General features: G+C 39.0%; 1 protein-coding gene across 7 annotated transcripts in view; it reads left to right on the forward strand.

The window, feature by feature from the left end:
- eml1 (EMAP like 1) overlaps positions 1-27,812 on the forward strand; it is a 62,384-nt gene that overhangs the window by 8,549 nt on the left and 26,023 nt on the right. For 5 of the 7 annotated variants that reach the window (XM_055053261.1, XM_055053265.1, XM_055053266.1 and 2 more), the window contains exon 1: positions 3,428-3,714. The exons of 1 other annotated variant lie outside the window; for it this stretch is intronic. In XM_055053261.1, the coding sequence (XP_054909236.1) occupies positions 3,648-3,714 (67 nt within the window). In that variant the 5' untranslated portion in view covers positions 3,428-3,647. Of the gene's footprint in view, positions 1-3,427; positions 3,715-27,812 lie in introns of those variants that run through there. One more of the 7 variants, XM_055053262.1, reaches the window with a different exon arrangement.

Genomic DNA, 27,812 nt, shown 5'->3' on the forward strand with positions numbered 1-27,812 from the left:
AAGATATTCTTTTCAAAATGTTTTCTTATTATTATTACTTTCTTATATTTTGTCTGGAATGCTTAAAATTGATAGAAAACAACATGCAGGGAACCTCATGATGAGCTTTTAATGACCAGAGGGAAACGTGGTGCAGAGGGCCCGGTTCTCCGTCTGCCCCCTGCTGAGGCGCAGATTCAGGCGCAGGCGGGGCTCTGGGCCCCATGTGGGGGTCTGGTTTAAGGGATTGTGCTCCTCTCATGTGAGCAGTGGGGAGACATAAACAAAAGCCAGACCTGTCCCTAATCTGGATACCAAATCAGCTCCACAATGAGATTTGCAAAAATCTGAACCCCCTTCAGACAGAACAGCACAAGGCTCAAGAAATCCACGATGAAGGACAAAGGATGCACAGAGCTCAAAATTCCTACTTTATCTGCAGAAAACCTCAGATTTTGATGCTTTAGCACATCTCAGAGCTCATAGATAAAATAAAGCTTTGTGGATTTTTGCATAAATTATAGATAAAAACTGTCTGTGAACAAGCAGCACTGCAAAAACACAAAATCTCACCAAGTATTTTTGTTTTAGTTATGCTTGAAATAAGACAGAAGTAACTTTTCAGCAACAAATATGATCATGTTGTAAGTAAATAATTCTTGAATCTTGATGAAAAATACATTTATTTAACTTATAACAACATATTTTCCATTTTATGGAAAACATAAAATTATTTCACTTGTTTATCAATATTAAGGAAAAAATACTTTAAACAAGTTCATATCTTTCTGAAAAGCTACTTATTGGTTAGTTTTGTTTTATTTCAAGTGTAATAAGATATTTGCACCAGAAGCTAGAGCATAAATATTTTGTGTTTTTGCAGTGAAAAAAATATTTTGCATAATAGGTTCCTTTTAACAACACATAAGTGAAATAATCTGCAGGTTGAACTGGTACTTCCTGATCAATATTAAGGAATTATTGACTCTAAATGATTCATTAATATAAGTTTGTTTGATAGGGAAAGAGACACATCGACATAGACAAACTGAACAAAACAGCAGTCCCACGTTATATAATAATCTCCTATTTGTTGTGTATGACGTGTCTTTGTTCTTTCTATGACTGTTGAATAAATAAATCCTTTATCTGAAGCTGAAGTTACATTTAAGTTGGTTGTATCTAATTTATAGATATTTGCAAACTAAAAATCATTGATGTTTTTGCAGCGTAATGCGCTCAGACTCTGAAAATTCAACATATATTAAGATTCTTATGATCAGACGAACCGTTTGCTCTACAAAGGCCAAATTGTTTCCTGGCGTAATCCCGGCTGCGACCGAGCTTAGCGCGTCGCCTGATGCTTGATGCTGTTGTGTAACGAGCGAGTTCTCCTGCGGGACACGGAGGCGGTCAGTGACTCAGATGAGGATCTGGCAGTGACCCGTTCATCTCTCTAAGGGTCAAACCGACCAGCTACCTGCCCAGGAGGAATCAACGCGCTGCTGTTTTTAGAGCGTCTCTGCCTCTGTGTGGCTCCGTCTTGTGATCTGAGGAGAAAAGGGGGGAAGTGTTTCAGCATGAATGTAGGCCACAGATTCTATTTTCCTCAGGCTTCTTATTCTTTTCCCCTTCAAGCCTATAAATAATGCAAAGCGTTTCCCCCTCTTGAGCACATACAAAAACTCTAACCCCCGGTTTAAAGCACAAATTACCCCCTTTTTTTCTGCAGGGTTTCCCTCCTGAAACTCCCACCTCACTTTTTAATTTGGGTTTTCCTCCTCCTCATTTGTTCCTCCAGTTGCCCCCTCTTGTCCTTGTTTTCGGGCCGGTCTGCAGCGGGGCAGATAACGCAGAAGGAGAAGGATCAGGCCTGGAAAGCTCTGAAGGAGAGGGGAAGCATCCTCAAGCTTTTAGATGGATAAAAAAAAAAAAATCAACGTTTGGTTTTTCTTTCTTTCTTTAAGCCACATCTCACCCTGTCCTTGCAGATTCAGACAGGAGAAACTGCCCTGTAGTGTAAACATTTATGTGACGTAGTTTTAATAGTGTGTAAAATAAGTCATCTGATTCTCAGCTTCGAGTAAATCGTGTTGAACCACAGCAGAAACACTTGGCTGCTGTCGCTCCAGGAGATTGGTGGTGTCGGTCTGTTTCTTCCCATGTGACTTCATGGCGTAAAGGAAGAGAAAAGGCTTTGATTCCTCCTCAGCTTTTAGATTTCAGCCATTACTGGAGGTTAATCAATCAATCAATCGATCAAGTTTATTAGTAAAGCACATTTCAGCAACAGAAACATCAGTGAAACCAGTAAGACACATTTTCAGTGCAAAATTGCAAAATATCTGTTTTTTATAAATGTGCAGATTCTGCTGCAGCTTTTTCTGCACGCTTGGTTTATTTTAAAGTTTTTATTATAACCTTTCAATAAAGATCACAGATGTAGTTTTTGATGTGCCGGATTTGTGTAAAGCTGAACACTGCAAAATCATTGATGATTCAAAAGTTGGTCTGGTGGGTTTTGGTCTAGATTTAAAGGAATTTGGTGTTTCGACTGATTTGTAGTTTTATTCCAGATTTGTGGTGCATAGAAGCTGAATGCAGCTTCTCCGTGTTTGGTTCTGGTTCTGGAGAGTGCATCAAGTTCAAGCAGGGACTCGTCTGGTTTCGCACGTCACTGGTGAAAACAATTAGACGTGTTTGCATTGAAAGTTGCTCTAATATTAAAATTTTTCTCATCAGTTTTAATTTTCAGTTTTCCTTTCTAGTTCTTTCCTTTTAGTTTTCTGTGGTTGAGTCAAAATGTTGACTTTTTATCTATAAATGTTTCGATTATAATTTTTTAATCTCATAGTTATGACTTAGAAAGTCAAAAATTAAACTCTCTCAAAACTGTGTTTATATTTCATAATTATGACTTTCAACATTCACATTAGGGCTTTTTATCTCTTAGTTATGATGATAAGAGTCAAATTTTCTCTCAAAATTGTCATTATTATAATGACATAAAAATATGGCATTATTATTTATTACTTCCAACACATAATTATGAAAATTTGTGTTTAGATTCTGTTTTTTTAATCTCTTAATTATGGCTGAAAGTAGAAATTATGATGTAGAAAATAATAATTGTGAATGCATCTCAAAATTATGTCATAATTATAACTTTGAAAGTTAAAATTATAGCTTTTCATGTCTTTTTTTTACTTTAAAAGTCTAATTATAACTTCCTTTTGGGCTTTTATTTTTCTTTCAAGGCGGAAATGGTTCTCCTAAGCAACACTTTCAGGGTTTTTAAAACTGTTTCATCCTTTTCCTGCTTTCATCCGAGGGGGCGGGGCTTACCTTACAGGCCACGCCCCTTTGTCCTGACTCGTCCTCTCCGTGTGACAGTGGGGGCTGTCCCGAGCATTATCTAAACACCCACAGAGCTCCTGACACACACACACTCACACACACACCAGCAGAGCTCCCTCTTTTTAAGCTGTTTCATGTTTTGTGTCGGAAGGACCGGAGGAAGCTGCAGACATCCATCCATCCCTCTGGCTGCAACTCCGGAGTTTCACTGGGAGGAAAAACAAGTTAACATGACGGAATGGGAGTGAATGGGTTGCCGGGGAGCCTGATCCGAGCGGAGTGAATGGAGGCAGCAGCAAACTAAACTGAGAATGGAGGACGGCTTTTCCAGCTACAGCAGCCTGTATGACACCTCATCCCTGCTGCAGTTCTGCAACGGTAAAATGAAACTAACTCCTCATCCTGCTTGCCGTGTTCCCCTCCAGCTGACCGGGTCAGTAATGCTGAGCTGCACCAGAGTTTAGCAGCAGCAGCAGCAGCAGCTCCAGTTTTGCACTTTAGGGGATTTGGAGCTGAGAGTCATGCTGCAGGAGGAATTAAAGCCAGAAAAATGTCAACATTGTGTCAGAGTGAGTCAGCTGCAGCCGGGAGAGGCGATAAACAGAGACAGGCAGGCGGAGCTTGGGATGAAGACGTTTTGGATGAGGTTTTCCCCTTTATTTCAGAAAACATCTGCAGCAGGAGTGTTGTCCGAGCCGCTGGGAAGGAGAAATGATGTGTTTGAGGAGGGGCGAGTCAGGAGGACAGAATGACACATCAGTTTAGAAATGTATTTCTACTAAGCTCTCCTCTGTTTATCTTCAAAGTGTTTACACCAGACTGCGTCCAGATTGGTAACATTTTGCCTTTCTGCCACCCTGAATGGCTCTCCATCCGGGGCGGCAAAAACTGGGGAGTCAACTTGCGAAAACAAATTATATCAGATTTTTGTTTTTGTCAATTTAATGTCTTGTATGCAAGTCAAAAACCCACATGAAATTTTTTTTAAATTTCATACCCGATACTCTTAGACTCGATCTGGAGGAAACGAGACACAAACTTCTGAAGACGACATGGATGCAACTTTCAGTTTGATAAAATAGAAACAAAAGTGGAGTGTCATCAGATTTTAGTGGTGCTTGGTTTTCTCTTTGGTCTGATAAAAGACTATGAGCCATTTTCCCGCTTGCGCTAGATAAGCATGCTTGGTTTGGTTATGATTACCCAGAATGCCCTGCGTTAAAAGTCCACTTCCTGCTTTTGGAGTGGACTTCAGTCTGGTTGGATTCACATTTGTAATCAAAGCACACTACAGTTCACTTCAACTGAACTGAGATTTAACTTTGTAGGAGGATCAGAGTTCATTTTCTTGGTTTAAACATGACCAGTGTGAATGCATCCTAGCACACAGCTTTGAGTTTATTATGTTATTTTTCTAATGAACAATACAGACGAATGTTTCTTTAGTTCTTAATGTCTCTGATATGTTGTTTCAGAATAGGGTGGGATTGTATGGTTGCACTCATACCAGTCCAGTTTAGTTCACTTTAGTCAAACTAGTTTGTTGATCTCAAAAGTCCACCTAAAAACTTTGGTTTTGGTTTGTTTGAAGTGAACTCTGATTCAGTTTGAATGTATATGTTGATGCAAGTGGACCGGAGACCGTTTCAAAAGCAGGAAATGGACTACAGTGCAGGGCATTCTGGGTAAAAACAACCAAAACAAACTATGAAATGGTTCATAGTTTTTTTTTTTACCAAAAACAAAGGAGAAATCCTGGAACTGCTAAAATCTGACACTACTCCATTTTTGCTTGCATTTTTTGAAACAAAAAGGTGCGCTCATGTCTTCTTCAGAGATTTTTGTGTCGTTTCCTTCAACGGTTCTTGATGCAGCGCCTCTACAGGTGAGGAGGGGAACAGGTTTCTCAAATAGTTCAGTTCTTTAGACTGCAACAGCTAAAAATGTATCAAATGTTGCAACTTTGGTTCCCAATCAAACCGAATCTACAGAACTATCAGGTGTGACAACAACAGAAGTGTGTTCAGCTATTTGTAAGGACAGGCGACATTTGTTCAGGATCCTGCAAACAAGAGCCAAACAAAGGGGATGAGACCGAACACAATGACAGAGCTAACATGCTTGGGCTTCTCCTAAAGTTGTAACAGAATATTAATTAAACATTTCTCCACTTTTTCAAAAAGTTCCTCTTATTCCTCTAAAGTTTCTCCTCGTCTTTATTTAACGGTAAACGTAAGAATGCTCTGAATGCGATCGCAGCCGCAGCTTGTCATCGTAAGTCGCCTCAGCTGTCGTTTACTGTTAATGACAAAATCAATGGCGTTTTCGGAGCTGTGTAAGCACTTTTGCAGCTGATGGGGAGGAAGGGGAGAGCAGCGCTTCATAGGTCCACGTCAGGCCTCAGTGTTCCCATGAATAACTGATGAAGTGAAGCTGGTTAAAATGGTTTTGGGCACAAAGAAAGAAGCTGCACAGAGATAGACTGACAAACATTCAATCCATTTGGATTTATTCATCCTGAAAACTTTAATTCCACTCAGAGCAAAGTGAAAAAGTAAAGTGGATCTGTTTTCTTTCCTTGTGATGAGTAAAACGACAGTGTCAGGAGAGGTGTGCGTTAGTTCGACTGACCTGAAAAACAGGTGTGGCGGCGTGCTCCACATTATCTTCACCAGATTCCCCGAGGATACAAGGGTCACTTTAAACTTTTAAAAATGAAAATGCAGCAGCTGGAGAGCCTCTGGTTGACGTGTTATGACATTGAAGCATTTGAAAACTTTGTCTTGCTGCATTTATCTCAGTGTGATTTCACACTTTGAAACTTTCTTTGTGTCTCACAAGGAAGTTTGTGGTAAACCACAAACACGGATAAGACACAATCACTGAGTGACTCTCAGTTGTCAGTAACTGAGAGCAGTCAGTTAACAATACAAATGATTTTCAGTTTCAGTTGATAACATTTTGAGAAAGAAATAACAATTTAATCTAAAAATTGAAATATTTTTGCTTGACATTAAAGCTAAACAAACATTCACATCAGCACAACCACAAAACAAAGGAAAACAGGAGGTTAGTGCAAAAACCACTAGCTTGATGCTAACGTCTATAGAAATTCCCATTCATTGCCAATAATTAGCATCTGCAGCACTGTAATAAACTTATATGCCTGTCACAGTTTTGTACCTTTATTTTTGTTTCATTGGTGCCCAAAAACAAGATGCCAAAGAAAATAACAGAAGTAGCATTACTTCAACATATTTTTACTCAAGTAAAAGTAAAAAGTAGCCATCCAAGAAATCACTCAAGTAAAAAGTCTAGTCATTGATCAAATGATCAATCATTTAATATTTAAATCACCACAGACCAAACTATATAGTTGAGAGAAAATGTTGGTATTTTAAGAATCAAAATGACAGTAATTTATATAAATAATAAAATGGAGTAAAAGAAAATTATTCCAAATTTGTTTCTGTCAGTAAAAGAATTGATAAAACTGCAGGTGTGTGTCTGGTGAATTTTGGTTAAAATAAGTTTGTTTTTCATTCAGTGGGTAGAAAATTCAGAAATATTACTCAAGTAAAAGTAAAAATACTCTAAAAAGTACATTTCTTTCAAAAAGTTTCTCGAGTACATTGAAGCATTTGTTTCCCACATCGAGTTGCCTAGTAATGACGAAGCATCTTGTGTTGACATGTTGTCAAGGGGGAGGCTCCAAATTATAATCCACTAAGGCCCCAAAAAGGCTTGGGCCGGCCCTGCCTCTACATTCCTGCTTCCAAATGAAAACGCTCATCTTCACAGAGGAACTTGTGTTTTGCTCCAACAGTCTGCCTTACCAGGGGCGCACACATCTACCGTGTTTATCCTGAAGGCCAGACTGACATCATCGTTCTCTTCTCCAGCCGTCCAAATGCACTCACAGCAGAGGCGAATGATGTCATTCACTCCTCTTTTGCTGCCCCTCTTGTGCCTCGTGAGTTGTGGAGCATCCAACCAGACTAATGTTCGGAGAGCGGGTCAACTAAACTACAGAAAACATGAGCAGGCTGCACGCTTTGTCCTCTGGCGGTCAGAATAAATGAAAATTAGCTATTTCCCTAAGCCCAAAATAGCTGAGTTACATCGTCTCTGTTATGAGGAACAAAGATGAGGGTAAAAATATAAACCCTTCAGTCAAGCCAGAAGAGAGCAATCAGCCCCAAGCATTGGAAATTCTCATTCAGGTGATTTTTAAATGACTTTAATCAACATAAAATTTCAATTTGACCTTTTTTATGGAGGATTTTTAGTTATACCAGCTGCATTTTATTTTTACTATCAAAAACTTACGTAAAATTATTAACCAGTTGGATTTTTGTCGCATCTTAATTTGCATTCTTTCTTGAAAGAAAATTATTTTAAATCTAAGTCTAACAGAAGTATAAATAATTCTGAGCATAAACATACAAAACCTCTGCTTCAAACTCATCAGATCACTTGCTAAGGAGCAGCTGATGTGTTTATTTACAGGGTTAGATATGGTTAGATAGGGTTAGATATGGTTAGATATGGTTAGATATGGTTAGATAGGGTTAGATATGGTTAGATAGGGTTAGATATGGTTAGATATGGTTAGAAAGGGTTAGATATGGTTAGAAAGGGTTAGATATGGTTAGATAGGGTTAGATATGGTTAGATATGGTTAGATATGGTTAGATAGGGTTAGATATGGTTAGATAGGGTTAGATATGGTTAGATAGGGTTAGATATGGTTAGATAGGGTTAGATATGGTTAGATATGGTTAGAAAGGGTTAGATATGGTTAGAAAGGGTTAGATATGGTTAGATAGGGTTAGATATGGTTAGATAGGGTTAGATAGGGTTAGATATGGTTAGAAAGGGTTAGATAGGGTTAGATATGGTTAGATATGGTTAGAAAGGGTTAGATATGGTTAGAAAGGGTTAGATATGGTTAGAAAGGGTTAGATAGGGTTAGATATGGTTAGAAAGGGTTAGATAGGGTTAGAAAGGGTTAGATATGGTTAGATATGGTTAGGTATTAAACACAACCTGTTCCGGAAAACACATTTTGCACATTGTTGTACTTACGGTTGAGCGTCTCCTTCTAAAAACAGCCAAAGCTTTTCAAAACAAAACTCCCAGTTGTTTTCTTTTGACGATGTTTTTTAGTGTGGAAAGTCAACCGTTTCAAAACGTCTCAAAAGTCGCAAGCCACTGGCGTTGCGCCGTTGCCTAGCAACCCAAGGGGAATTCCGAACGTCACCTAGCAACCCAAACAGAGCTCCGCCATTGGTCAGCTAGTTTTCCCGCCTTATGGTGGCATCATTTATCGTTTTACTTTTTTCTCTCTTTCTACCAAAAGTTAGAGACAAAAATCTTTTCTCTGATACCTTGGAATCAACTAAGCCTTTTTCTGAAGGGAAACCGTTCATTTTATTTGTCGTTTCTGTTGTTTTACATATTTATTTTGGATATTTAAAATGTCTTCCAGTCTCAGTGTTAAATGTTCATTGGAATTTAAAATGTATTGATCTTTGAGACGTGAACATGGTCTGAAAACAACAATATTATCGTTTATATCACAGCAACTTCAGGGACAATTTATTGTCCAGCAAAATTTGTTGCCGTGACAGGCAATGATTGCTGGAAAAGACAAAGGTTTTGTAGTCGACTTACCATCCAGAAACCTTTGAAAAGCAGAAACCTGCTTTTCAAAGACGTAGTGTTGTATAATACTGAAACTATTTGCAGCCATTTTCATGCGGGAGTGCAAACGTTGAGAAGACCGACAGCAGTTTATTTGGACTTAAAGTGACAACACTCCCTAAAACTAGAATAATTTAGTAAATGTAAAGAACATACCACAGACCTAACTTGTTTAAGGAAGCATAACAGGTCACCTTTAAAGATGATTTCTGTTGGTTTTTACCAGATCTTTCTGCTCCTTGTTCAAACACACATCAGGATTAAGGAATCATGGATAAAAAGCTGCAATGTGAGATCATGAATGAAGAAGGTAGGGATTAATTAGTGAAAGTACAGCTGGACTGGACAGATGTGAAGGGTGCAGTGGGAGTTTAGTCAAGACTGAAGCTGCTTTGATACTTGTTGGAGGTATTTTTGAAGCACATCAGAGGTGACAGGACTTTATCCAGCCTCCGTCTCTTCTTCTCCGTGGATCTGCGTCTAGAGAAATTTTAGTCTGAACTCTGATGACGGCACGTGGGGAAGAATTAGGATCACATTTACCTGCCAAGGATGAGTTGTAGGAAACGGAAATTGTAGTGTTTAGTGTTACAGTAGCGCTGGACGATATGACTGAATAACTTATCACGATATAAAAGATAAATTATCGGGATATATCACTTATCGTCACTGATATAAAACAGTTGACATCGATAATTGTTGATTAGTTTTTTGGCTTTAAATATGGGAATCCTTTCCTCTTTCGTCCAGTTCTCACTCTGCGCCGTTGTTTTTTTTATTTTTAAGCAGTTATGAGGAAAAGTGATGAAACTTTAAACTGCCACTGTGTCAGTTGCTCAACCGAACTCGTTACTAGGTAACCAAAAAGTCATTTTTTTTTTTGTTTTTATTTTTACTTTATTTCAAACAAATAACATGAATACATACAGATGTTAATTCAAACGTTATAATAAAGTAAAAAAAAGAATAATTACAGATATTGAAGGTGTTGATTTTAAACTCTAGAAAGAAAAGCTAAATAAGTATATATAGATTGGTAAAATAAAATATGTACGTTTTGCTATATTATACCAAAAGTTAAAGTTTTTACCAATTTCTTATTGTTAAAGTTAAGTTTTTCAACAGTGGCAATATACAAATGGATTGTTCGTACTCGGCTGGAGTCCAGTTTAAAAGGCCATCTTACTGGCTCTTCACCTGGGATTTTCTTTCACTGCGCCCGTTTTCTCTATTTTTCAGTCTTAACTCTTGGTTTTTTAATTTCGGCTGTATTTCCTGCAATGAATTACTGTTTCTTTTTATTCTTGCTTTGTCTGGGTAACCGCTCTCAACCGTCCTCACTTTGACGCCATCTTTAACGTTCGGTTCGTTCCAGAATCGCATCAGCTAGCCGAGCTGCATTCAGTCATGAAGTTTGTTTTTATTCAAACTTCAGCAGTTTTCTTGTTGTCCTTCTGAGGCAGTGACATCAGTTTGTGACATCACACAATTTGATGTCACAAAGAGTGATGCACCCTTTGTGGAGTGAGAATGTATCACTTCTGAATCTACGCTCATAGCTATTGCAGCAGTTGGAGAGAAAGCACAAGTATTGTACTTCGCACTAACAAGCAAATAGTCAATTTTCTGATCGATTTTCTGACTTTTTCAGAGAAAGAATTAAAAATGAACAAGAGCAGGACGATGAATAAGCCTTGTGATTGCAAAGACAAGGAATTGCAACAGATCATAGCGAGACAGACGCAGCAGCTCAATGACATTGTGAAAAAAGTCAGCATGATGTCCATCGAGCGAAAGTCTCTGCTGAAAGCGAATGAGGAGCTGAACATCCAAGTTCTAAACGTGAAGAAAGCTGCGCTTGAAGTTGACACTCTGCTGAGGGAGAAAGACAATAAATTAAAAGAACAGCTGGAGGCAAATCAAACTTTAGAGAAAAATATCACCGCTCTGGAGAAGATAAAGGCCACCTTGGAGGAGAAACACTTCCCTGGAGAACGAAAAGACGGCCTTGGAGAACGAAAAGACGGCCTTGGAGAACGAAAAGACATCCTTGGATAAGGAAAACACCACTCTGAGGGTGAAAATCGAAGCTCTGGAACAGAAAAGTGTCGTCTTGGAGCAGAAAATCACAACCTTGGCGGAAATAAACTCCACCCTTAAGCATGACAACACCGCCCTGAATAAGGGAAAGACCGCCTTGGAGGAGGAAAACACCGCCCTGACGCTGAAAAGCACCATGCTGGAGCAGGAAAGAACTGACTTGGAGGAGATGAACAATGCCTTGGAGCATAAAAAACGTGCCCTGGAGCAGAAAACCACTGGCTTGGCACAAATAAACAACATCCTCAGACAGGAAAACACCACCCTGGGGCAGAATAAAACCGTCTTGGAGGAAGAAAACACCACCCTGAAACTGAGAAGCACCACTCTGGAGAAGAAAATAACCAACTTGGAGGAGAAAAGAACCATCTTGAGGAGGAAATGCACTGCCTTGGAGGAAATGAGAGCCATCCTCAGGCAGGAAGTCACCAACCGGGGGCAGAAAATCACCGCTTTGGAGGAGGGAAAAAGCTCCCTGGAGAAGGAAAACTCCACCCTGAAGCTGAGAAACACCACTCTGGAGAAGAAAATAACCAACTTGGAGGAAAAAAGAACCATCTTGAGGAGGAAATGCACTGCCTTGGAGGAAATGAGAGCCATCCTCAGGCAGGAAGTCACCACCCGGGGGCAGAAAATCACTGCGTTGGAGGAGGGAAAAAGCTCCCTGGAGGAGGAAAACACCAACCTGAAGCTGGACATTGATGCCTGGATGAAATATAGCACCAACCTGCAGGTGAAAAGCGAGACCCTGGAGGAGATAACCAGTGCTTTAGAGGAAATGAACACCGCCTTTGAACTGGAAAACACCGCCCTGAAGCTGCAAAGTATCAGAGATGTCTCGGAAGAGAAAAAGGAGAACAAAAAGATGAGAGACAGAGTAGAAGAGCAGAACCAGCAGCCACCTAACGAGGAAACCCACGAAGACAGCCAGTCGCTTTCAGACCAGCCATCAGTAATTGCACGTGTGGTGGGAGGTATCTGGAAGACATATAAGAAAATGTACGACAATGGTACTCTGAGATACTGGGTTAAACTGTGATTTAAAAAGTGTCATGATAACTGAATCCTTCAGAAAAGCTTTACAACAAAAGGATTGCAGTGTCAAGGGAGCTTGACACTTAGGGCTGATGGTGGAAGATGTTGGCAGGAGAGCTTGCGGCCCGCAGGACTGCGGTGCCATGGGAACTTGAGGCCTCGAGTTCCCAGACCATCAGACTCTAGTCCCATTTGTCGCCAGGTCAGCAGACACTCTCCGGCTGACCTCCGGGGCTTCGTATGGAGTCCTGTTGGACTCCGGCTGACCTCCGGGGCTTCGTATGGAGTCCCGTTGGACTCCGGTTGACCTCTGGGGCTTCGTATGGGAGTCCCGTTGGACTCCGGCTGACCTCCGGGGCTTCGTATGGAGTCCCGTTGGACTCCGGCTGACCTCCGGGGCTTCGTATGGAGTCCCGTTGGACTCCGGCTGACCTCCGGGGCTTCGTATGGAGTCCCGTTGGACTCCGGCTGACCTCCGGGGCTTTTTGCACCAATATTGCATGTTCTCCCCATGCTTGTGTGGGTTCTCTCCGGGTACTCCGGCTTCCCCCCAAAGTCCAAAAGTATGAGTGTTAGGTTAATTGATTTCTCTAAACCCATCCTTAGGTGTGGATGTGTGTATGCCTATGTTGCTGGCGACCTGTCCAGGGTGAACTCCGCCTCTCGCTGGAGCAAGATACCTCCCAGATCTCCCATTTTTGGTTTGAAGGTTTCCTAAATAAATCTGTTAGCATTCGTAGCGGGAGCTGAACTCCAGTATTACGCCAAGCCCTATAGCTATTGCAAAATATCAACAACATCATCTTAGTATTGGAGAGTTATGTCCCGAGCTCTCACGTGAATAGTTCATCATTTTGAACAAAAATATGCAGCAGTGCTGAGACATCGTCTGCTGTTCTGATTTAGCCAAGTAGGATTGACGACCGCTCCAAGATGGCCACCGTGTTTCCTGCCTCCCAGGCAGGAAACACGGTCAATGCGGAGCCTATTTTTTTATTATGTCTGTGGGTTGAGCGGTTAAAGCCGTTTCTCAGCCTACATTTCCCAGAATGCAGTGTGGTTCTGGATCAGAGTTCAGTGAATATTCTTTAATACAGTGGACCAACCCTGGTCCTCAGAAACCGCTGTCCTGCATGTTTTTAATGAGTCTGGACTCCAACACAACTGATTCATATGACTGCATTTACTTCTTAGCATTCCTGAAATTTTTGCAGAAGCTGATTAATCACATTTTCATTTAACCCAGGTGTGCAGCAGCAGGGAAATGCCTAAAATATGCAGGACGGTGGGCCCTGTGAAGAAGGGCCCACCGTCTACTGCTTTAATATTTTGAATATTGAGTATTTTCTCTAATGTTTTGTTTACTGATGCTGATCAAGTGTCTATTGCAATACATATTGTTGTTTAGTTGCCATGAGAGAGGGAGTTGATTCCAGATTTCAGGATCAGAGTTCAGTAGATATTCCAAATGTTTAATATTTTATCAAATGTTTTTGAGATTGATTGATGTATTTTGTTGTTGATGAATTATTCAGATCTTTTAGTGTTTTTTTTTATCGTAATCTATCTCTTCTGCCTTTGACCTTTCTCCTCATGATAACAAAATACATCAATCAATCTCAAAAACATCTGATAAAATATCAGTCAAATTCAAAAATACTCTTTTGACCCCAAATTGAAATTAAATGTTGAAGCTCATATCAATTCAAATTCTTTAAAGAGTTACTGTTGATGGTGATGGCTGTTGTTTACATGTTGTCCATGTAAACCTATTTATACCAGTGGAGTCTAAAAAGCAGCTTCAAAACATCAGGAAATGATGTAAAACACCACTAATGTGTATCTACATGTTTCAGTGGATCGGTGTAATAAATATCGACCTGAACAGGATAACTTATCTGCTCCTGCTGATTCGTTTAAAGGCTCACATTGATTTCCAATATCAGTCAGTGAGGCGGCGCACCTCGTTCTTCTGGTCTCAAACCGGATCCGGCTGCGTCTCTTCCATGTTTAAATTCTGCTCTGCTTTATCCTGCTGCTTTTTCTCCAGCAGTTTACCCCTTAATCCTCACATCTGACTCCCACGGTGGATTTCAGAGCTCTTCTGTTTTTCTTTTTAATTTTTAATCTGCAGCCAGTCAGATATTGAGCTGGGCGATTTGGGCCGCCCTGCCCCCAACCGTCCGGCGCCTTATCTCCCTCCGTTTTCTCTCACTTTCCCCCTGATAAGGTTTGCTCAGCACTTTCGCTTCAGTGCCGCTAAATAGTGAACCATTTATAGTGAAACGATACACAGACCGGCAGCTTGTGCTCATTAAATGTGTGCAGCGATACGCTCCTCTTTCAGAAGATCTTATTCTTTTTAGATTTTTTGCATTTTAATTTATGCAAATAAGTGTTTCTTTCTCCAATTAAAGAATGTTTTTTTCTCAAAAATAGTCACAAGGATAAGATGCAGAAGAAACGAATAGTAGCATTAAGAGAAAAAAAAGCATAATTAAGAACATGAATGAGAAGAATTACTTTTGGTGATAAGACTACTAACGTGTAGTTTAAAAAACCCATATAACTCAATATTATCAACATAGAAATAGTAATAATGAGCATATATATTTGTATTAGTTTGATTTGTTTTGTTAATAAATAAACAGAACTGAATAAAATTAAATGGTCATAAAAAACTGAAGAATAAATGCTAATTACAGAATATGAAGAAGAAAAAACAATGATGCAAGTAAAGAGCCTTGAGGAACCCCACAAAGGAGTTAAAAGGGACAAAACTAAATAAATACATCATTAAATAATTAATTAAATATGCCAATTTATTAAATGTGCAAGAACAGCAACCATAAAATTATTAAATGCACATTTAGTTATAAGTTTGCATTTTAATTATCTAAAATCTCTTTACATTTTGCTTAAAATCTGCAGGAAATATAATATATAAGAGCCATGAAAATGTGCTAATATAACAGTACTGCTGTCAGCTTCTGCTGAAATATTACATTTGAGTCAAAATGCATTAAAATGCTCTCATTTTATCCTGTTAAAAGCAGGCCAGTATCAAACATTCATTTGAAGAAACTGTTCTAAAAATACTTTGTAGTGCTTCTCAAAACATTTCTGTCTCTTCTGCTACGCAGCTGTAATCGTGTTTGGTTCGGTTGTCTTAAATAAATTAAAAATAGATTTTGTCTGCACATTAAAAGCTGTGAGAAACACACTCTTCCTGCACACTCTTCCTCTCCGGTCTTTATCTGCACTGACACACATTCAGGCAGCCTCATCTTGTGACCCACTAAAACAATCAGGCATGTAAAGCAGCACTGTTTCAAGTCCTGGGCTATAAATATATCCATACATGAGCATCTCTGGAAAAAACGAAGAGCCCGCTGCACTGAACTCCACTGAAAACCTCCTGGTTATCCCAGTATTGTTGTTTCTAAATTAATATAAACTTGTTTTCTTTGTATTATTTCAGGTCTGAAAGCCCTGCATCTTTTTATTTTGACCATTTCTCATTTTCTGCGAATACATATTAAATTTTTGCTTGGAATTACAGAGACATGTTGTCAGTAGTTCATAGAATAAAAGAATAATGTTAATCTTACTCAAACATAAACCTAAACAGAGTAAAATCAGAGGAACTGATCATTTTTAGTGGTCTCTTTATTTTTTTTCCAGCGCTGACAATTGTCCTGTATTAAATATTTTGCATATATTGTCTGTTAAATAACTTATTAAAGCATGTATTTATTTCATGTTATCTTTAATTAATGATTTAATAGTGCATTTATTTATCCAATTGTTTCACTTCCAATCCTCCATGGGGTTCCTCAAGGTTCTGTATTCGGTTCCTGTGTTTTTTCCCTTAATATACTTTGATTAGCAGGTTTTATTTAGTCTTTTATGACGTGATCTAATTACATCATAAAACGGATCTCAAAACAGATCTCCCTATACTTATATGGTAAAATTCTGGCAACTATGTTTTACCATAATTTATAGACTTCTTTTTTTTTTACAGTGTATAAAAGTAGAGCTTCTGCAGCTGAACACTAAGAACGTCATGCACCTTATTTGTGCTGGAGAATTTGCATAAATGTGCGTCTGCATTCTGAGGATCGTCGTGTGTGTGTGTGTGTGTGTGCGTGTGTGTGTGTGCATTTATTTATCCAATTGTTTCACTGACCTACAAAATACACTACAAAGTATTCTTAGAATGAGACGCGCAGGCTTCACAGGACCTTGGACAGTTTGTCACAGATGTTTAAAAATACGTGAGCAGAGCAGAAACAGATCGGAAAGTGGCTCGGCTCCGTTTTGAGCAGAGCGTGGATGTTACCTGCTGGGGGAGGCCACTGGTAATAAATCAAACCAGTCAGCATTATTTTTAGCTGCTTCATCATCAAAGAAAAGAGAGGCAAGAAATTACGAACAGTTAAACCAAAGAACAGTAACTTATTGCCAAAATAATGATTGGGTGTTTCTTTTTTTTAGCTTTGGATTTTTCAATATAATTTAGTTATATTTAATTGCGATTTTTTTGTGTAATTTGTTTAGAGTGTGTTTGCTAGTTATTACTATTTAAATATTTAGTTTTAGTTTTGCATACAGATGCAAGATTAATAAATGTCAAAGTATCCTGTTCTGGTTATGTGTATGTATATTAAGTAATGAGTTCTCAACAGAAGATGCCATTTTCAAAAAATTTATTCAATTCTTATTGAATAAAAAACTGACTTGTGTTCTATCACTTTTGCTGTCACTAATTTGCAAACTAGCAGAGCATGAAGGACCGTAAACTGCTGATGTTGCAAACACAAAATAGGTTTGTTCATGCAATATGTTAACAGGCACAGTTGTCATCCTCTCGCCACTTCCTGTTGTCTTGTTTGTGGTTTTCGCCAGCAGTAACATTCTGTTGTTGATCACATGATTTGTGTGATATTTCCTTCTCAGTTTTGTGAAATTTATCTATTTTGATGCAGCCAAAAAAAAATCCACCTCATCCTGCAAAGGCAAAACGTTTTATCAAAAAATTTGAGGTTTTTTTTAGAATTGCTGTGTTTCTGTTTAGCAAATTTATTTTTATTATTTCAATGGCACAATTTTATGTTTAGTCAAAACACATAAAGAGGCTTTCATTCTCTTAACACATTTATTTTGATGAGGAAATGATTTATTTCTTAGATCGCTTTATGTTGTCAAACAGCAAATAATTTCTCAATTTTAAGGTTTTTGGAAAATTAGAACTTTGTGATGCTGAACAATTATTTCAGTTCATTCTCAGCAGATTTAACAAAGCAGCAGTTTGGATATTAGCATTTGAAAACTTCAGCATGAATTTACTCAGGTTATTATTTGGACAATCTAAACATTTTGGTGTTTCCAAAAAGCAAAAACAGAAGAAATCTGTTTTTTCCAAAGCTGTCAATTAATCACCAAACCTTTCATAATCAGCTCAGGATTAATTTGTTAGCTGAGTGTGTCAGCATGTTGGTTTCTACGTTATCAATTTGTCTGCATCTCATTTCCAAACCGTGTCTGGTTGCGATGTTAACAAATATAATTTACCTCTTGGTGCCTGCTGTGCAGCCTGCACAGATCCCGCTGCAGCCTAATTGATGTCCTACATTTGCTTTTAATGGGGGAAGTGCGGGGAAAACAGGGCTTTCTGTGATTGAAGTGTGCATCCCCCCTCTGCATGCACCCAGCCGGAGCGGAGAACCCCATTAGAAATCCCATCAAAAATTGATTCGTCAGAGCACAGGTGCAGACATGAGAGGAAGAAAGATATTCATTTATTTATTCCTTTTCTTTTTTTTTTGGCTTGGTTTAAACTGACACAGCATTTTTTTTTTTTTTTGTTGCTGAATATCTTTTTTTTTCTTCTTGTTTTGTTGAATTCAGTTTCAGCTAAAAAATAAGCAGCAAAAACAGACAAAGCAGAGATTTAAAACTGGTTATGAGGTCAATCATTTTGAGGGAATTTATATTTTATATCTAAATCCTGAGACATGTCCACTGCAGGGTAATTGTATCTGGTAGTGTTGGTGTTCACTGTTTCTATTTCTACTGCATGGAAATCATGTTTTCTGCGACAGCAGTGCTTCAGGCTGGAACATCAGCATATCCACGCTCTCTCTCGCTCTGCATGGACCTCCTGTTCCTTCCTGGCTGTTTGTTGCTGAGGACAAAGGCCTGTTTTATGTGAGGAAAGGTTGAGACTGAGCGAGGCTTGTGTCAGAGCCTGGAGCTGCTGCCAGACATGACTCAGTACATCTGTGGTCCGTTTGGGTCCTGAAAGTCTCACTAATGAAGAGGATTTCTGGTTCCAGCTGTTTAGATGGCGACAGGGCATTTATGTGAAGATGAGAGTTATTGTTGTTTTTGCAGATCTGCTATGTCACTCAGAAAACTGAGGTTTATTCTGATGGGAGGGAAAAGGACTAAATTAGAGGAGTTGAAGTGTTTTTATATCCGATTGTCTGTTCCGATTGAGGAGCAAAATTGCAACATTTGTTACATTTTCCGCTGGTGCGGTTCTGTTTCACACTACACTTGGTCAAACAATCCAAACAAAGTGAGAAACCTGTTTCCCTCCTCGCCTGTGGTGGCGCTGCACCAAGAACCACTGAAGGAAACAACATGAAAACTTCCAAAGAAGACAAATCTGAACAAATATGGGCTGGCGTCAGATTTTAGCGGTGGTAGGATTTCATTTTTGTTCCTTATAAATCACAACAAGCAATTTCTGCCACTAGCAAGTTTGTTTGGTTGTTTTTACCCATAATGCCCGGCTCTGTAGTCCACTTCCTTCGTTTAGAACACCTCGTGTTCACATGTGCATTCGAAAAGCACCAGTGTTCACTTGAACTGAACCGAGACCGAGGTTTGTAGGCGGACCAGAGTTTGCTTTTTTTGGGTTTGTGAAGTGCACAATTCAGAGACTGAGGTCCAGACAAAAGTCAGGGAGCAAAACCAATCTTTAATACATCTGCAGATGGAGAGCAAAAATACACTGCATTAGGCGAAAACCATTCTGCTCTAACGAACTCAGAGTTTTATAGTTGCTTTATTCACCTTTCTCTGCTAACGGAGACTCGATCTTCCAAAACCAAACAAAGGAGAACAGACGGAACAGTTCAACCTTGTACGCTCATTCACTATCATGTCTACGGGATGCGAAAACTAAACACTATCTCCATGCAGGGAAGGCCACGGGAAAAACAGCGAGTTCCCAGACACATCTTGTTCAATTAGTTTGTACACCCTCTGCAGCTGCATGAAAAAACATCTTGACTATGCTACTGTATGATGCAAATAAAAGATTTTCTCTTTAAAGAAAAATCTACTTCACAGGCTGAATCAGATTTGATTCATTCATGAAATACAGTTTGATTGAAACATAATGATCAGGGCTGGTGGGAATCCACCTCAAACTCATGTTAGCATTTCCAGCTTCTGGAATATCCATCCCTCTGCTGGGCAGAGAGTGGACCGGTGCCAGGATCCAGCCGTCGTTCGATGAGAGTATTCACCCTTAATAAGCTGCCTGTCCACCACACAGAGACAAACAGGACAAACACACTGTTTCTCACACACACTCTCACTCCTAAGTGCAATTTAGAGAGAGCAGTTAGCTTAGCATGCTTTGGACTGTGGCCAGGATTCCAGCCCAGGAACTTAGCAACAACGCTAACAACTGCTGCCGAGCAGAACAGCCTCCTGACGGTATTTGGTGAGCACCTAGAGGAGCTTTTAACCCATTTACTTGTTCTCTCTTTTTGTCTTTTCCCTGTATGAACACTCTTGGGTGCCCTTTTTCCTGTAAAATGGTTCTTTATGTTATAGATTCAAAATTGCATCTGCAGCAATGGGAAGAGAAAGCAAAAATTCAACATATTTTTACTCAAATAAAAGTAAAAGGTAGCCATCTAAGTAGAAGTAAAAAAAAGTATTTGTCTAATCTAATTCTGAGTAGCTGATCAAACTATGAGGCATTTAATATTCAAAAGTTACATCAGCAGATGGAGCAAAATATAAAGTTAAGTGGAAATGTTAATATTTTAAGGACAAAACAGACAATAATTCTTATAAGTAACAAAACTGCAGGTGTGTCTGGTGAGTTTTTGGGAAAATGTGTTTTTCATTCAGTGGGTAGAAAATCCAGAAATTTTCCTCAAATAAGAGTAAAAGTAAAAAGTAAATGTATTTTTATACTCAAGTAAACGTAATTGAGCAAACGTGACTCCTGTGATATTTTGATACATATCGACTTAATTAAATGTCTCACTAATGTAAGAAATTTCTTCTTTGCTCTTCCTTGAACCGTTTGGGATGTTTTCTGAGGGAATAATTGCGAGCAGATAATTCAAAAAGGATTTTCACAGGCAGAGAGAAAGCAGATCTATGAAGCTAAGCTCTGACTTTAGGGATCGCTGACATTCAGTAAGATCTGCTCCACATATCCTCCGTAATCCCTCTGCACTTCCTCTTTGGCAGGACAGCGTGTGTTTTGCTAAACAGCGTGTTGGGATAATGGTGAATATGTGACGTGTTCCTGGGTTAATAGAAGCCACGTCTTTGTCTGTTTTTCTCCTTTTTTTGCCAATTATTTCTGGTTTTGTGGCTGGTCTGCGCTCCGTTTCTCATCTTTTGATGAGGCTGCTTAAACATTACAGTTCTGAACATTTTTAAACGCTTATCTTTCAATTTTAAACCTCATCACACACATGCATCAGATCTTCTGATCTTCTTTCAATATGTTTTAAATTGGATTTAATTATTTAGCTAAAGCTAAATAATTAGCATTCGAGATCAATATCAAGCTGAAAGATCCTGCTTCATTTAATTTTCTGATTTGTATCAAGGATGTTGCCATAAATTTTTCCATTGCTGTTCATTGGGTTATATAAATGACCAAACTTTACTTCTGGAATGATGTTTTGCAGTGTAATTTCTCCTCTGAACATGAGATGAGCAACAACACCATTTGCTTGGTCTCATCTGACTAGATTATAATCTCAGTTTTCCGCTGGGTTTTCCACAAACTACGTGGCTTTTCTTCAGCAGTGGAGTCTTACGCAGTGACAATTTATGGAAGCCATGTTGTTTAAGTCCGCTGATTTTTATTTCAATTGAAAAACTAAATTCTCATCTATAAATGATTGTTGGAAACCTTTAATTTTTTTGACTAGAAATCTTGCAGGAGGCACTTGGTCGAAAATGGTTTATTATCAAATAATTTTCTTTCCAACACAACTCAAGATTTAGAAATATATGATTTATGTTTATTTGTGTTTATTGTGTGGAATACTTTGGTTGTTGTTGATTTTATTACCTTCATTCGAAATATATTTACAGAGAAAAGGCGTTAATCTCCACTTTATAAATTTGAAGGAGGCCTGTTATTCAAAATTCATATTTTGCACATTTTTGTTTTTCCATTTGGGTTTTCGTTGCTCCTGAAAACAATCCAAGCTCTTAAAGGAAACCGTGCAGCCATTTTATGGGAATAAATTTATGTTTTTTGGTGACTGGAAAATGAGCCGTTTCAAAAACAACCCAATTGTTAAGTCATCTAGCAACTGCATGCACTGCACAATGGCTGCTGGAAAAGACAACTGTTTTTTGATGTCTTTTCCAGATTGCATATCCCATGTTCAAGGAAGAATAATAGGTCACCTTTAAGAAATGAATGCACTTCACATATGAAATTATTTATATATATATGAATGTAAAATAAACATCTGTAATTAGGAATCTAGTCTTTCTTAAAGACACAAACCCTTGATGTTTTATCTTCTCCTCCTTGATGATGCATTTTGCTGGAACATCTTATTTTTTGAGATCGTCATTCCTGTCGGGGTGAGAGGATGAAGGTGGGCCGCCGTCTGACCTGAGTTTGACTTCAGGAAGAATGTGACTGATAGGAAGACGACGCTTTAACCCCTCGTGGGGTTGTTTCTCCTCTTGTGATCTTCTCTTTGACCCGTTGCTGACCTTTGTACATGCAGAGTTTCCTGCTTTCAGTGATGCTGTGTTGCCATTTAAAGCCACCCAGTCTGCTTTGCTTTGTTTTTGTGTTCTCCCCTCCCTCTGTGCTGTTTGTTTTCTGCTCTTTAATCCCCCCCTCAGGCCTTATATGTGAGGATTTCCAAAGCGCCTTTAGCGGCGCGTTGTAATCAGGCACCTGTTTCCCTCAGCTGACCTGTTAATTCGCGACGACGACGTCACCTCTGCTGACCGCAGCTGACACGTGGGATGCATCTTTGGCTGCATTTCCACTACTAATCCACACAAATCTTGTATTCTGGTAATGCTGGGGGGGAAGAAAAGCAAATTCGCTATCACGGTGTTTCCATTAAGTAAGAAATTGAAATAAAATTAGATGAGAATATCTTTATTCACGTGGTAAGTTGTTAAAAAACATGTCAGCAATGGATGTAAACAGTTACATTAGATTTTATTCATAATTAATCCATGTCATTAGATCTGTTAATCATTAGAGGAGACGTTAGCATCTTATTGGAACGACAAGCCACTTATATTTGGGAGCGGGTACGTATGCGGCGTTTTGGATAAATTAATTTTCCTACCACGTCTTCTTTGTCGTTTTCGCCAGTAGTAAGCTGTTGTTGCTCTTGATCACGTAAAACTGTTTTCATTGCAGTTTTGTGAAAGACATTTATAGCCAAAAAAAGACACTTCATCCTAGTCCGAAAGCTAAAAATAATCCATTAAGCTAATTTATTTTAGTAATTTCACTTTGTGCAATTTCATGGTTAATGGGATGGAAATATAAATAATAATATTAAGTTTTTATACCTGAATCTGCTTCAACAAGCCTGAATCAGACAATTTCTTAAACACCATTAGATGTTTGACAAGCACTAGTTGAGACTTCTGTGCAACCAACAAGAATGTGACAAATGGTTTCTGGATGGCAAGTCAACAACAAAACACTTGTCTTTTCCAGCAGCCATTGTACAGCGCATACAGTGGCAAAACCAGCTGACCAGAAGTGCTGGATCTCAGCTTGGGTTGCTAGTTGATGGGCCTGGGCTTCCTGGGGTTGCAGCAGTGCTTGCTGAATGTAACTCAACAATAGGTTGGTTTTGAAACAGCTCATTTTCCAGACACCAAAAAACAAACTTATTGACATAAAAACACAGCTGGGTGTTTATTTTAGAAGTTGAGACTCAAATGGAAGAATAAAACAAGCGAAATGTAAATTTTGAATAAAAATTGAAGTGATTACTTTTTGCTAACTCCAGAATGGAGCCCACCTCACATTTAGGGGAATCAGCACAACTTTTCTCATTTCGCTCGGTTAAATGTTTCAGTTTTCTGTTCTGGGTCAGGACTAAAGACATCCAGCTGTTTAACTCAAAAATGATTGGATTTGATTGGTGAAATTATTATGATTTACTAAACCAATAATCATGAGAAACCAGTGACAGAATGTTACTACTTTTTTATTTATTTAAGCCAGTTGGGTAACGTTCGGTACCTCCATTAGTAAAGCCAGCAGCAAAGTGAGTTCAGATGTTTCTTTTAACAAATGAGACTCACTGGGAAAAATTGTTGTTCTTTCAGGAACAATTTTCACCAGCTGAAGTTGCAGTGGCAAAGCACCATCTGGACAAACGCATGAATATTCTGGAATTGGAACCAGCTGTCGGTGGGTTTGTCCAGCAGATAAGCCAGAAGTGGTGATTTCACATGCGCTTTGGAAAACGAGCAAAAGTCAAAGTGTTTCAACATTTTGACCTCTATCATCTTTTTGTGTTTTGCAAACACTTGTGGATTTTTAGATCCTCCGACAGATTTTTCCTGAACTTTCCGTTGGGTTTTATGAAGCTTAGGGTACGTTGCTGCTCTGCAGGAGCACAGAAAGCGAACATTAACCAGCCTGTTCGTCGGTGGATTGTTGGCATGTTCAACATTAACCATCTGTTCAAGAGAAGGTCCAACACGTTGAATACAGCTGGACTCTCCACATTCTTGGAATGAGCTACACATGTGTTTTTTAAACTCTTGTTTTGCATATAATCATAAAAACGATTTAATCTGGGGGTTTTGGTGGGGGGTTGCCACACTTATAAGCTTTCAATTCAAACAAAGATAACTTGAGTAAACCCAAAATGCAGTTTTAAAAATGTTTTAATGTTTGAATTTTTAAAAAGTGGCTCAACTTGTCTGGTTTTATCAGCTTTAGCAGATGATTTAAGAAGAAGACAGTGGGTTTGGATATCTTTTCATCCTTCAAGGAAACCTATTGTGCAAAATTCTCATTTTACATGTTTTTATATTTTCATTTGCGTCTCAACTGCTTATAAAAACAACCCAAGCATTAAAAAAATACCCAGCTGTGTCTTTTTGGCAACAAGTTGATGGTTTTTGTTGAAAATTTGCCATTTCAAAAACTTCCTGAATGTCGAGTCACAATTGACGGGCACTGCCCCGTTGCCTAGCGACGCCAGCCGAGCCCAGCCCGTCACATAGCAACATGAGCTGAGTACCAGGATGTTAAGTCAGCTGATTTTATCGCTGTAAAATGGCTGCTGGGAAAGACGACTGCTTTGTTGTTTACTTACTGTTCAAAAACCACTTGCTGTGTTTTTGTTGGCTGCGCAGGAGGCTGCACTAATGCTTTTCAACACTGCAACAATGCAAAATCTCACCAAGTATTTTTGGTCTACTTTTTGGTGCTGATATCTTAGTACACTTAAAATAAAACAAAACTAACTTTTCATCAGGATACCAAATGAAATTAAAAATCTCATAAACTTTTATCTGTACAGCAAATTTCAGCAACAAGCAGTTCAAGATGCTCTACATCATAAAAACACAAAAATACACAGTCAACAATTGAAACATTACATTTTAGCATCGTTACACATCAGATTGAAACTTAATCAGTTTCATTGATTAAGTTTCAAAAGAATCTCTAAACTTGTGGGTTTGAGGTCTGGATGATAAAACAATATCAGAGATTGTTTTACGTCAATAATTTATTAATATTCATAAAAAGTACTAGTTCTACTGTAGGATTATTTTACTTATAACTATAGGTTTTCATCAATATTAAGGATTTATTGACCGTAAACAAGCTCCTTTTTTGGATGAAAAGTTACTTCTAAGGTAGTTTTGTCTTATTTCAATATATTTGCACAAGAAACTAGACCAAACTGTTTGGTAATATTTTGTGTTTTTGTCGTGTGACTTTTATTTGTGTTTATTATTATATGCTGAAAGCCTTTATTACAAAAAGAGGGAATCATGAGCAGGTTTCGCGTTGTGTTCGCCCTTCCTGTTGCCCCCTGTGGCTGCAGTGATGGACACGCAGTCAAGCTTGCGGCTGCCTGCCTGAATCTCCTCGTTTTCCAGGGGGAGGTGATGTGGGACACCGAGCCCAGATCCATTAGGGTGAGAACACGGACTCAGATTTGTGACCCCGCCACATATTGGTCCAATAATGAAACCAGGACAGACAGGAGAAAAGGTGGTGGGAAGCTAAGGAAGACGGACAGAGATGATGTGATTAAAGATGATGGCTGACAGGTGTGAAGACCCCACTGGAGATTGTTATTGGGCTGTAATCCTCTCCCACAGACGGAACAATGTTCAAGTCTCCACACTGTGATGGATGTGTTGCTAAATAAAGATTGACACCTCAGTGATGTGAATCTCTGGGTAGAAAGCATGTGACGGTGTCATTAGCAAGCATTTTTTTTGTTTTTCTGGAGGAACTTCGCTGACTGGCTGGAGCCGGGTGACAGACGGAGGATGTTGGCTCAGAGCTGTAACAGCCAGTCATTGTACGGCGGCTACGCCATCGCTGTCGGTGTACAGAACAGACTCACAGCAGATTCTCAGCAGACACGAGAAGCTTTATCTGAGGAAATTCACATCCTGACAGACATTCACATATAAACATGTACATGGATTGCCTCGGTGAAATATTTGCAGGTGAGAGAAAAGCAGAAGAGAAAATTAATAACTCCTCATTGCTCTTGTAAGCTTGGTTTGTTGTTTTGTTATAGAAGTTTTAAAGGGCAAATAACATAATAACATGCATTTTGTAACCATTTTATAACACAATCAAGGAAGTATGATAACGTCAGTTGTCAAAGAAAGCTGTACATATCAAATATGGCTTAAAATACATGTTTTAATGCCTTGAAATTGGGCTTGTGTCTCTTTAAAAACTCTTGCTCTTTCTGAAACTCTGCCTTCAGGAAATCATCATAACATAGTCCCTCCATTAACCTCTTAACAGTGTTTTTACTAGCATTGCACTGAGAAGTAGCTCCTGTAATGAGCTCAGCTGATGCACAGTTCCATCTGTTTTTTGCTAATTGCTGCTGGCTAGTCTGAAGGAGTCGTGTGGAGAATTTACTGGGAAAATGCAGCTTGGAGGAGGAGCAATGCCTCAAAGGCAGCACTGGGTCGAACATTTTCGACTTTTGAAACTCAGAAATTACCTCGTTTTTCACTCAAAATTTCTGACATCTGTCTCAAAATTTCTGAGTTGCAGCTAAAAGGAGGAGTTTTGTCCTCGAAGGCGGGGCTAGGTCCACCCAGGCGTCTTGAGGGAATACCATTACACATAAACACAGGAAGTTAGTGCTAGCAGGAGAAATGGCTTGTTCTCTTTCACTAAAAACAAAAGAAAATTCCTACAACCAAAATCTGACGCATCTCCATTTTAGCTCAGTATTTTCTTCAGAGGTTTGGTTTGTCGCTTCGTTTAGTGGTTCTCAGTGCAACGCCCCCACTGGTGAGGAGGGGAACAGGTTTTACAAAGATTTGGTTTGTCTGACACAGTTCAGAGTGAAAGTGAACTGCAGCAGCTGAAAATTTAACAAATGTTGCAAATTTGTTCCCAAAGAGAAGCACAACTTTTTCTAGTCTAATTAAATGTCTACATACAATATATAACAGGTATTCTTGTTTTTATTTTTATAAAAGAACAGGCCGTCTTGTTTTGTGAGGATACGCAAATAAAATCTACTTGACTTTTACGAGAAATAAGGACGCACTAAATGTCTTCCCACTTATTGACCAAAACATTTAAAATGGGTGCTGGGGTTGTAATACTCATTTGGGAAGATTTGTTTTCTTTATTTCAGATCTGATCACGTCTCGGTCGGGGATGTAACCTTTTAAAAAGCTTTCATGAACCCTCAGGAGCTCATCATGCTACTTTACTTTCAGCATCTGAAATCAAGCAGCTGATTGTTTGAAGATGTTATTTACGGAGGTCAAGAGGCTTTTCCGTATTGCTGTAAGGGGAATGGGGGCCGAACTCAGACTCTGAGTGGATTTGCTCCGTCATGAATAATTCATCAGGCTGTTATTATCAATCTGTGGGGAAAACACAGCATTGATTTACATGAATATTTCAACAACCCACTCTGACATCAAAGTGTTGATGGAGGACACCCTGGGTAAGTGGGTGTGCATGTGTTACCATTATTGAAGTGGACCCTGGTGGACGGTGCTTGACTGGAGACAAAATAATAATCTGTTCGGATTGATGAGAGGCCAGGAAGACGTTGGAAACAAATCTGTGATTAACCTCTCATCCAATTTGGTTTCCTCTATAGTAAGTCAAAGTTTAT

Source organism: Poeciliopsis prolifica, unplaced genomic scaffold (assembly GCF_027474105.1).
Source record: "Poeciliopsis prolifica strain line A6 unplaced genomic scaffold, Auburn_PproV2 SCAFFOLD037, whole genome shotgun sequence".
NCBI classification, from domain to species: Eukaryota; Metazoa; Chordata; class Actinopteri; order Cyprinodontiformes; family Poeciliidae; genus Poeciliopsis; species Poeciliopsis prolifica.